At 44.0% G+C, this 11,138-nt stretch overlaps 1 protein-coding gene across 2 annotated transcripts in view; it reads right to left on the minus strand.

Annotated features, from left to right (window-relative positions):
- Rfwd3 (ring finger and WD repeat domain 3) overlaps positions 1-5,478 on the minus strand; it is a 32,508-nt gene extending 27,030 nt beyond the window's left edge. For both annotated transcript variants that reach the window (XM_032887730.1, XM_032887729.1), the window contains exons 1-2: positions 5,398-5,478; positions 2,504-3,023 (exon numbers count right to left, since the gene is read on the minus strand). In XM_032887730.1, the coding sequence (XP_032743621.1) occupies positions 2,504-3,023; positions 5,398-5,419 (542 nt within the window). In that variant the 5' untranslated portion in view covers positions 5,420-5,478. The remainder of the gene's footprint in view (positions 1-2,503; positions 3,024-5,397) is intronic.
- Between the last annotated feature and the right edge of the window lie 5,660 nt (positions 5,479-11,138).

Here is an 11,138-nt window from a genome sequence, read left to right on the forward strand (position 1 = left end):
TGGCTCCAACCCTAAGGAATCTCCTAAGAACATTTTGTGTCCTTCCATCCTCTTTTAAAAAACTGGGTCTCACTCAGTAGCCTCAAATAGGTTGGCCTTGAACTCAGAGGTCACCTGCCTCTGCCTCCCAATTGCCAGTATTAAAATCCAATCACCGGGGTTGGGGATTTAGCTCAGTGGTAGAGCACTTGCCTAGCAAGCACAAGGCCCTGGGTTCTATCCCCAGCTCCGAAAAAAGAAAAGAAAAAAAAAAAAAAAATCCAATCACCACATCCAGTTTTGTTTTCTCTTTTCTTTTCTTCTTTCTTTCTTTCCTTCTTTTTTTTTTTTTTTTTTTTTAATAAGGCCTGGTCTCAAGGAGCCCCAGTTGGCTTCTAACTTGCTATGTAGCCAAGGATGACCTTGAATTCCTGACCTTCCTGATCTAACTTTCCAAGGGCTAGGAGGATGAACGGTTCGCACTGTTCCTAATTCATTGTTGTTGGGAATCAAGTCCAGGACTTAGTGCATAGCAGGCAGACTCTACCAACTTGGCTGCAGGCCCTTAGCGAGGGTCTCTTAAAACTAAAGAAATGCTCTTTTACCTGTCCTTAACTAAGCTTAGTCTGTTTGAAGGTATCCTCATTATGTAGACCAGGCTGGCCTCCAACTCACATGATCCTCCTGGCTTTACCTTCCAAGTGCTAAGGTTAAAAGAATGCACCACGGGGTTGGGGTTTAACTCAGTGGTAACAAGGCCCTGGGTTCAGTCCCCAGCTCCGAAAAAAAAAGAAAAAAAAAAAAGGAAAAAAGAATGCACCACGCCTGGCTGGCCCCTTCATTTTTTTAAAAAATGTGTATGGCATTTTGCCTGCATGTATATCTGTGTACCAGCTGACTGTAGTACAAAGGCCAGAAGAGGGTTATCCGATCCTTTGGAACTGAGGTTAGAGACAGTTGTTATCTGCCACGTGAGTACTAGGAACTAAACCTTGGTTCTCTGGAAGAGCGGCCTGTGGTCTTGAGTGCTGAGCCCTCTCTCCAGCCCACCCTTCTCTTGAATTAAAGAACACATCCGGCTTTCCTTTGCCATCTGCAGTCCTAGTGAGCTTTGTGGTACCAGGTCTCTCTTGTTCATCACTATCTCTAGGGTAACATTCGGATTCTCACACAAGTTAGAATATTTGATGAATGGAAGATGGCTCTGATGCCGGAATGAAGAGGGAAGGCATCTGTGACCTTTGCTCAAGAGTTTGTTGTAAAGAACAGCTCACTAATTTTCCCAACTCTGACCTTTGGGTCTGAGGCAGAAGCTGCTCATTTTGGCCTCAGGGTGTCTATCAAATGAGTCAACAGCAAAAACTATTGTGAGAAATTCATCTAAATTTGAGAAAATTCAGAAGCCAGCAGGGTGGCTTATACACTTAAAATTTCAGCACGCAGGAAGTAGAAACTAGAGGGTGTTCCCAGGCCAGCCCGGTAATTACTTACCCCTATATAGTAAGATTTTAATCTCATTGGATTAAAAAAGAAAATCAACAAAGCCAATGGGCCGAAAAGCTCTGCCCAACGCTGGTGAGCAACGTGAGTTTGGCCAGGGACTCTCATATGGTAGGACAGAACCAACTCCAGCAAACTCCTTCTAACCTTTAATTCCATGCTGTGGCTGGCATAAGTAAATGCATGTAAATCAAAACAAACAAAGCCCTACTTTCAAACAAAGAAGAACAAAAAAAATATAGTTCAGAAGTCTGAAGCAACCAGTCCTGCAGAAATTCAGTTACATGAATTTAGTGTCGAACTTGCTTAAACATGTATCAGGGAAAAAATGCTTTAGTAATATGTATCTCGTCCCAGAATCCATGTTTTTTCAGCATCGTACAGCATTTATTCTGTGGCCCACCACTCCATGATTTAATTTAAAATTTTGATTTTGATTTTTGAGACAGGATGTATGTAGACCATGTTGGCTTCAAACTCACAGAGATCCGCTTGTCAAGTGCTAGGATTAAAGGCATGGGCCATCATGACCAGCAAATTAAAAAAAAAAAAAAAATCTTAAAAGGGGAAGGAGTACCCATGGCTGAGGAGATGGATGCTCAAGGGTAAATCACCTGCCATTCAAACAAAGGGATCAGAGTGCAGATACCGAGAACAAGTGTAAACACGGTGGGGCCACTTGTAACTCGAAACTAGCCATATGGGAGAGTTCTGGGATCAACTGAGACCCTGCCTCAACACCCGTGCACACAGAGGCACACACGTGCCCACCTCATATGTGTTTGAAAATATTCTAATTGAAAAATAAAGTGTCTGTAGATACTGTTGACGAGCTTGCCTCGAGTTTTCAAAGCACACCATTGAACCCCATCTCAATACTAAACGAAGTAAACAAGACAAGCACTAGTTTTATCTGACCTACCAGGACTTGGGGATTCTGAAAACTTTGGGGGTACTGGGGGGCGTGACCCTAATCCGAGCTTCCTAACTCAGAGTGGCACCCACCATTTAATCTATATTTTACCTGGCATTGTTTAGCCTCTGAGACCCTCCAGTTCTTGCCCTCGAAACGAATCCTGTTCTTCTCCTCCTTCTTATTGGCCCCCCAGCACTGTGGTCTGACTGTGACGATGAAGGTCTCAGCAACTCCAGCATGGTATGAAGCCTCTGCAGCCCGCTGATGAAGTAGTTCATTGAAACCGATGGAGCCGCTCCGACGACACCGTTAGTGCCTGACCCCTCACTGCGCTCCTCCGAAGTTCCAGGATCGACAATCTCCATATTCTCCTCTGCGGGCTGTACTTCCTCCGTCGAATCAATGGGTGCTGGTGGCACAGGCTGCAGAGTGGGCAGTCCGCCTTGGCTGCTGACCACGTCAGCAGGGGCAGGCTGAACAAGCGCTTCGCCTTGGCTGCTGACCAAGTCAGAAGGCGGAGGCTGGAGAAGTGGTGCCCCATGGCTGACGACTTCAGTTGGGGCGGCTTGTTCTAGAGTACCGTCTAATGGTACCTGAAGATCGCAGTCCATTGCTTCATGAGCCACCACTGGGGATACAGTATGTATAAAACATGTTAGTAAAACAGGCTTAAAAAATGTTATGCAGTTGATAAAACTCGTTTAGAGTTTCCGTTTAAGATCTTTTTTTTTTTTTTTCCTTTTCTTTTTTTCGGGGCTGGGGACCGAACCCAGGGCCTTGCGCTTGCTAGGCAAGTGCTTTACCACTGAGCTAAATCCCCAACCCCTGTTTAAGATCTTTTATTAACAAAACAAGGGTTTAAAAAAAAAATCTTAAAGGTCAGCAAGAAATGCTTTGGCAACAACTCTGAATCATGGAGGGTCACCATGAATTCAGGTGCAGCCTGGGCTACATATAAGTTATGGGCAAGTTTGAGCTAAAGAGTAAGACCAAAACCAAACCAAACCATTTACAACCATTTTCCTATAATCACAGTTCTCTAATAATAAGGGCAAAATAATAAGAACGCTTAATTTTTGGATCCAAAAGTAATCTCCCAGAAACCTAGCAACCGTGTCTCAACCTGCATATAGACATTTACCAAAACCAAATATAACACTGTATGTAACAGGTAATATTAATCTTTCATAGCATCAAAAGTGACAAAGGACAAACAGAAATGCCCTTTTTTGGTTATGTGGTGCTGGGGGACTGAATGCACAGCCCTGCACACACTAAACATATGGCCGGCCACCGGCTACCGATCTGCTCTCAGCCAAGCCACAGAAGACATTCTCATGAGCAGACGTGTTTGCATTTGTAAGATAAACTGAGAAAAACTGAAAGCGAGACTGGGGTTTGCAGCTTAGTACCAACCTAGCATACACAAGCCATTTGAATTTACCCCAGTACATATGCAAATGCATTTAAGCCAAGACTGCTGGGCTTGGTGACATACTGTAATCCTAGACCCTAGAGAGTGTAGACAGAGACAGGAGAATGTCCGACTGCACTTGCCGGAACAGCCACGAAGGTTTCCAAACAGCTTGAGCTATTTGGCAAGACCTCGTTCGTTTTAAGAAATAAATTTAATTAATTAAAAAAATCATGTCTAAGACTCATTAGACTTGAGTAATAAATGCATAGGTTTTTTTCTTATTCTAATTTTTAGCATGGTTCAGTATTTTAAATAAAACTTTCTCCCATGGCATGTCTAGAGAGCAACCAGTTCTGATTTCAACGGGAAGGTAACATCAGTCAAGTCCACACGGCGACTTTCATGGTTCATGCGAAATAATACTGATTGTATCCTCTACGTCTCAAAAACACAAGGAAAAAAAGTCCAAATGATAAACCAAAGCTACAAGCAAGAACATACCAGGAGCTGCTCACTACTAAAACTCTAGTAGACTTCTAGAAAAGAACCTATCAATTTTCAGTTTTTATGCAAAAAAGGTGATATGCTTTAAAAATTAAGTTCGTCACGACTCAAAAACATGTAAACCGATGATGGACCTCTAAAATTTAACACATCTTCACAAGAATTATCTTTTCAAAAAAGGCCCTGCCATTGCATGGTGTCTCAAAACCGTAATTCCATCATTAGAGAAAAAGACAGGAGGACTGCCTCAAATTTGAGAGCAGTCCGGGTTCCAGCGGGAGATCCGTCACCAACAAACATGTCTAAGTTACTTCTACATGCACACAACAGTCCACTCTGAACACTGCTTCTTACAGGCTGCTATTTAAAGTTTACAATTAAGACAGTTCCTCAACCACAAAAACAATGAACACGTTTCCCATACCCTGGGGTCGTACTCGTAGGCAGCCCCTTCTTTAAGTCACCCAAACGCTAGTCCGATGGCCACGAAGTCAGCCGCCCTCCAATCGCGAACTCCACATCTGCCACCTCGCTAAGCTTTGGTTTCGATAAACACAGAGGGAGCGACGGCTCCCCCAGAACCGGGGTGCCCGCGGGGATTCAGTCTGACCTGGGTTCACATCCAGGCTCTCCCTGTTAGTAGCTGCAAAACCAAAGTTGAGTTTCCCAACCAGTCTGTCCAAGCCTGTTTCACCGCAGGAAGAGGATAATGAAAACACTTAGGTCGCAGTTCCGCTGCGGTGGTGGTTGTGGTAAAAGTGAAGCTCTGTTAAACTGCGAGCAACATGGGGTCAATGAGTCAATGGGGCTCGACCCGCGCGGGAAGCAATTGGAGAACTACTCCGTACAGGGCCAGCAATCGGTGCAAGCCGAATGCCGCCTCAGCTCCTCCCGCCCCCCACCCCATTCCTCCCGACTGAAGGAAGAAGATCGAGGTCCTCAGCCCCGACCGAAGGAGACCGCCGAGCTCCCAGCGCGCCCTCAGCCTACTTCACCGGGCCGCGCGACCAGGCGCAGACCAAGGGAAGACAACCCGCATCCAGAGTCTCCAGGCTGGAGGAGAAGAGGGGACCGGCCTCACCTGCGGGGACCAAGTCGGACATCCCGAGCGCGACTTCTGCCGTCGCTACCGCGCAAAACCTACCGCGCACAGTGAGCAACTCTTCCCACCCTCCGGCCGCGGCTTAGCGAGCTCCTATTGGTTAACCAACACGGACGGCGACCAATATCTTCTCTCCTTCTTCCATGGGTCGCCGCCACTGAAGTAGTGACGCCCTCATTGGCCAGCCCTTGATACTTTACTGGGCGAGAACCTCTGGCGAAGGCGCCTCCAGCAATTGGTAGAAACTCAAGTCCGCCCTCTCGCGCCCCTGGGTTTGAACCGTCCGGCGGGAAGAAACCCGAAGGAAGAGTTTTATTTATTTGTTTATTTTTCCTACGGAGAGTGAAATTCTTAAAAGTGACTTCCCCTGCTTCTTCCTAAGGTTTTGTTAAAGAGTTAGTAGTTTAATCGATGATTTGAAAATTTTGTCCCCCGGAATTCCGGAACCTGATAAATATTTCTCTTCGAGGATTGAGCAACTTGTCTGCAATGGTCAAAAAAAATTTTTTTTAAATTGCACAATATCTTCAACTTAAGATACTCTAATAAATTGCTTGAAAGTATAGATTGTCACATAAGATTTTCCAAACACATTTCTGAAGGAAGAAATCTTACTTATAGGTCTTCAAAATAACAACGACTGGAGAGATGGCTCAGTGGTTACGAGCATTGACTACTCTTCTAAAGTTTTGGAGTTCAATTCCCAGCAACCACGTAGTGGCTCGCAACCATCAGTAATGGGATCTGATGCCCTCTTCTGGTGTGTCTGTAGACAGCGATAGTGTACTCACACATAAAGTAAATAAATTAATTAAAAAAAAAAACCAGCACAAACTGTCAATTGACAAACTTTTATTAATTCAGCAGCCATTTCTTTAGTGAAATTGATAGTGGAGGGCAATATAAATATTGAAGGAGACTTTTCTATTTTTTTTCTTGTTTAAATCTGTTCCCGAGGCCAATACCAACTATTTATTTAATCATTTATTTTTATTTTTGTGTATATTGGTGTTTGCCTGTATGTCTGTGCTCACATGCACAGAGGGCCCACGGAGGGCAGAAGGGCATTGGATCCCCTGGAATTGGAGTTACAGATGGTTGTGAGCTGCCGTTTTGATGTGTAAAATTGAAACTGGGTCCTCTGGAAGAGCAGTCAGTGCTCCTAGCTGCTGCTCTTCTCCCTAGTTCCGAACTTCTTTTCACATGGAAGAATACATAGGCCCATTATCAAGTACTGAGCAATTTTACCTAAGAAATTAATAAGTGTAGCACAGTGGTAGAGCATTTGCTTAGCATCTATGAGGCCCTGGGTTTAAGATCCAATACTTAACAACAACAACAAGAAGTACATTGATATCATATCACATGGTAAAAAAAAATTTAAACCATGCAAATTCCCAGCATTTAAGAGAAGGAAGCAGTAGAATCATTATAAGCTTGAGCAAGCCTGGACTACATAGTGAGTATCCATTCTCGGATACAGAGTAAGATCTGTCCTTAAAGCAAGGGGTTGGAGAGAAGCTCAATGGATGAGACCACTTGCTGCTCTCGGTTTGTTTCCCAGCACCCACCTAAGGCAGCGTCTCTCTCTCTCTCTCTCTCTCTCTCTCTCTCTCTCTCTCTACCTCTCTCTCTCTCTACCTCTCTCTTTCTCTCTCTCTCTCTACCTCTCTCTCTCTCTCTCTCTCACACACACACACACACACACACACACACACACTTACACATAAGTTAAAATAAAAATAAATCATTTTTAGGGGTTGGGGATTTAGCTCAGCGGTAGAGCGCTTGCCTAGTGAGCGCAAGGCCCTGGGTTCTGTCCCCAGCTCCGAAAAAAAGAAAAGAAAAAAAAAATCATTTTTAAAACCCTACCAAAACAAGCAAGAGTTGTTTGGATTTTTTTTCCTCCTATTGAAGAACAAGACCGTGGGCTCATTTATATACAACACAATCGTCGTTACTTGTATGGGTCTGCACATATACTTTAAAATGCAAGATTTGAGGCAGGGGATGTAGATGTAGCCCTATTGGTAAAACTTTCACAAGGCCATAGGTTCAATACCCAGCACTGTCTGTTTGTTTATTTATTTATTTATTTATTTATTTATTTTTCATTTCTCTAGACTGGGTCTCTCTCTGTAGCCCTGGCTGTCCAGGAACTCATTCTGTAGACCAAGATAGCCTCAAACTCAGAGATCTGCCTGCCTCTACCTCCCAAGTGCTGGGATTAAAGGCACATGCCACTATGCCTGGCTTGTATTTTAAAGATGCAAAACCTGAAAGAATTATTTGGTAACTTTGTGAAAGATGACAAAGAAAGTTTATGGCTGGGCTGGAGAGATGGCTCAGCGGTTAAGAGCACCCGACTACTCTTCCAGAGGATCCGGGTTCAATTCCCAGCAACCACAAGGCAGCTCACAACTGTCTATAACTCCATGATCTGATGCCCTCATACAGACACACATGTAGGCAAAACACCAATGCACATAAAATAAAAAAAAAAAAAAAAAAAAAAAAAAAAAAAGAAAGTTTATGGCTGAGTAGATCATAGCTTTAGGCTCTTGAGAAAGCTGATCATTTCCCCAACTGAAGTCAATGGGAAGGAGTTAATGCCAGGCCCAAACGGGGGGGTGGGGTGGGGGGTGGGGTGGTGGTTATAAACGAGAAAAAGACAGGACACTGGAGGAGTAACCCGTGTTCTGTGGCTTTTATACTGAGGTCCCAAGCAGCATCGTAGATGTGGCTAAAACTTGGAGAAAAACTGAGGATTTGATTGGAAGTCAGGGAGAACAGAAAGAGAAAGGAAAACCAGAAGACGCATCTTGGGATACTTTAAGTACTTGGAGTTGCAGCTGGAAATATAGAGTTATGTTGGAGTGGGGTTGGAGTAAGAGGGAAAATCTATCGGAGGCCCCAAAGAAGGCACTCTATAGACTTAGACACAGTCTCTACTCTGATCTCTGACTTCTGAATTGGGCATGTGTCGAGCAAGCTTTAAGTGGATGAATACATTTTAAACACTGCTAAACACAAGAGAGAAATTATCCAGCTAATAATCCAGGTAATACACACCTGCCATCCCAGCGCTCAGGAGGTAGAGGCCGGAGGATCAGAAGGGGCGAAGGGAACCATCAACAACAGAAAGCTGTCGTAAAGGTAATCGAACAAAGGGCTCGAGTTCCAGCCCCATTGTTGAGGCCTGCTCCTTTTAACATAACGGCAGCCATTTTGTTCTCCGTCTCCATTTTGCTCATAAGGTGAAATTAAGTTCAGGTTCTCAGACTCCACTTCCCGGAGGTAATGATCCATAGCTTACACGGAAAAATTCTCCTAAAAGGTCATAACACTACGGTTGCATTACGTATGCTCTGGTATTGCAATGCTCTGAAACGCCCCTGTTCATCACTGCTCCACCACCCCCTTACCTCACTCAGGACCAATCAATCAGCTGATAATTCTTTGTCTAGTTAGTCAAACTGTAGTACTGCACCCTTGCCTTCTGAACTTCTGAACTTGTTTTCTCCTACAAAAAGTCTGTCCTAAGAACAGACTGGTATCACAATTAAACTCCTGAGCCCTTTTTTGTGGTCCTGATCAATCACTCTTGGGGTGTGCCTTCATAAACTCTTCTTGCTTAACTGAGATGGGTGTTTGTGTGGTTTGTGTGGTGATTCCTGAAGCTCAACATTTAGTTCATTGACTGGGAATGTCCCTTACCCTCAAGTACCCCTCAGTTATTGCTAGTGAATGCCACCAAGCTGGTGCTCCCTCCTGAGGCGCTAAGTTTCTGGTACCTGCGCTGTTCTTGGTTTGTTCTTATTTCTCATTTGGTCTAGACTTTTGGAGACCCAAAAGAGGAGGGCTGGGTACAGCACAAGCTCCTAGGGTCAGAGGAGGTCAGATGTCCTGCTTCCTCTCTGGTTCCCACTATGGGAATGTCTGGTTCTGTTCTGGGTCCCTTAGGCGGGTTCTCTTCCCTGCCCCCAGCTCTATTGGTTGTCCTTGGCGCTCTAGTCTGTCCCCCATACGTCAGTTTGCCATTTTGTTGCATGATTGTTGCGCTGTGTTTCATAGTCAGAAAAAAAAAGTTAAAACCTCATCTGCTGCTTGTTCACTCCCTGATTTAGTTTTAACTTATTTCAAGGACTTGTAGAAAAAAGTGCCCAATTCAGACAACAAAAGCTGATAAACTGGTGCCTCCTGCCTGGATCGAGCTGCCAGCAAGCCAGAAGCTGCTTATCTGTGCAAACTGCTCTTAAGGCAGCATCGGCAGCTTCTCGGTTTCTCTGCTAAGAAAGCTGGTGGCCAGTTCTGCTGCAAAACTTCTGTGCCCGTGAGAATTGGCTTCAATAGATAGCAAGGTGCTCCTCCCTTGAAATAAAAATTTTGTCTGTTTTAAATGCATAAATGTGTGTTGCTACTGCATTTTTATTTCTGACTGGTCTTAAATGTAGAAGTTTTTTAAAATATTTAATTAATATACTTACTTTATGTATATTAGTACACTTTAGCTGTCTTCAGACAAACCAGAAAAGGGCATCGGATCCCATTACAGATGGCTGTGAGCCACCATGTGGTTGCTGGGAATTGAACTCAGGACCTCTGGAAGGACAGACAGTGCTCTTAACCACTGAGCCATCTCTCCAGCCCCTTTTTCTTTTTTTTTTCTTTCTTTCTTTCTTTTTTTTTTTGGAGCTGGGGACCGAACCCAGGGCCTTGCGCTTGCTAGGCAAGCGCTCTACCACTGAGCTAAATCCCCAACCCCTCTCCAGCCCCTTAAATGTAGAAGTTTACTATGTTCTTCATGTCTTGGTTATAAAATATTGGCTTGTAAGTTATGATGTATGGTTAAAAAATCTGTAATGTCAGCAACAGAAAGTTGACTTAAAACAAATAACTCAGGGTTAAAGCCATTCTGGGCAACAACGTATGGCATGAGCTGAACCAAACCAAACCAAACCAAACCCAAACCAAAACAAAACAGGTCTAAAGATTCTTTTAAATTGGATATTCTTATGCAACTCCCGTCCTAACAACTAGACTTATGAAAAATAGGATTTAAAGGTGTTTCTTGCACTGGAGAGATGGCTCAGCGGTTAAGAGCACTGGTTGCTCTTCCAGGGGTCCTGAGTTCAATTCCCAGCAACCACGTGGTGGCTCACAACCATCTGTAATGGGATCTGGTGCCCTCTTCTGGCCTGCAGGTGTACATGCAGGCAGAATGTTGTATACATAATAAATAAATCCTTAAAAACTTAAGTAATTTTTAACTTAAAAATATATTAAAGGATTAAAAAGGTTAAGAATCACTGGCTCTTGAAATATCCCTCCTCCCTCACTTCCTATCAGTTTGACTGAGCTCTGGCAAGGCTCCAGCAGCTGCAGGCCCCTCCTTTCAAGCCAATCAGCTCTGAAACTCCCCTGTTCACCACTCCCCTTACCTCACTCAGGACCAATCAGCTTAAAGGCCAACTGCTAATTCTTTGCCTAGTTGCCAAACTGTAGTACTGCCTGCACCCTTACCTTCTGAACTTCTGAATTTGGTTTCTCCTATAAAAAGCCTGTCCTAAGAACAGACTGGTACCACAATTAAGCTCAAGTCCTTTTTTGTGGTCCTGATGGATCAGTGTTGAGGTGCCCTTCAATAATCTATTCTTGCTTAACTGAGATAGGTTGAATTATTTATGTGGGGATTCCTGAACCCCAACACCCATCAAACA

The sequence above is a fragment of the Rattus rattus genome, chromosome 17 (assembly GCF_011064425.1).
Source record: "Rattus rattus isolate New Zealand chromosome 17, Rrattus_CSIRO_v1, whole genome shotgun sequence".
NCBI lineage: Eukaryota > Metazoa > Chordata > Mammalia > Rodentia > Muridae > Rattus > Rattus rattus.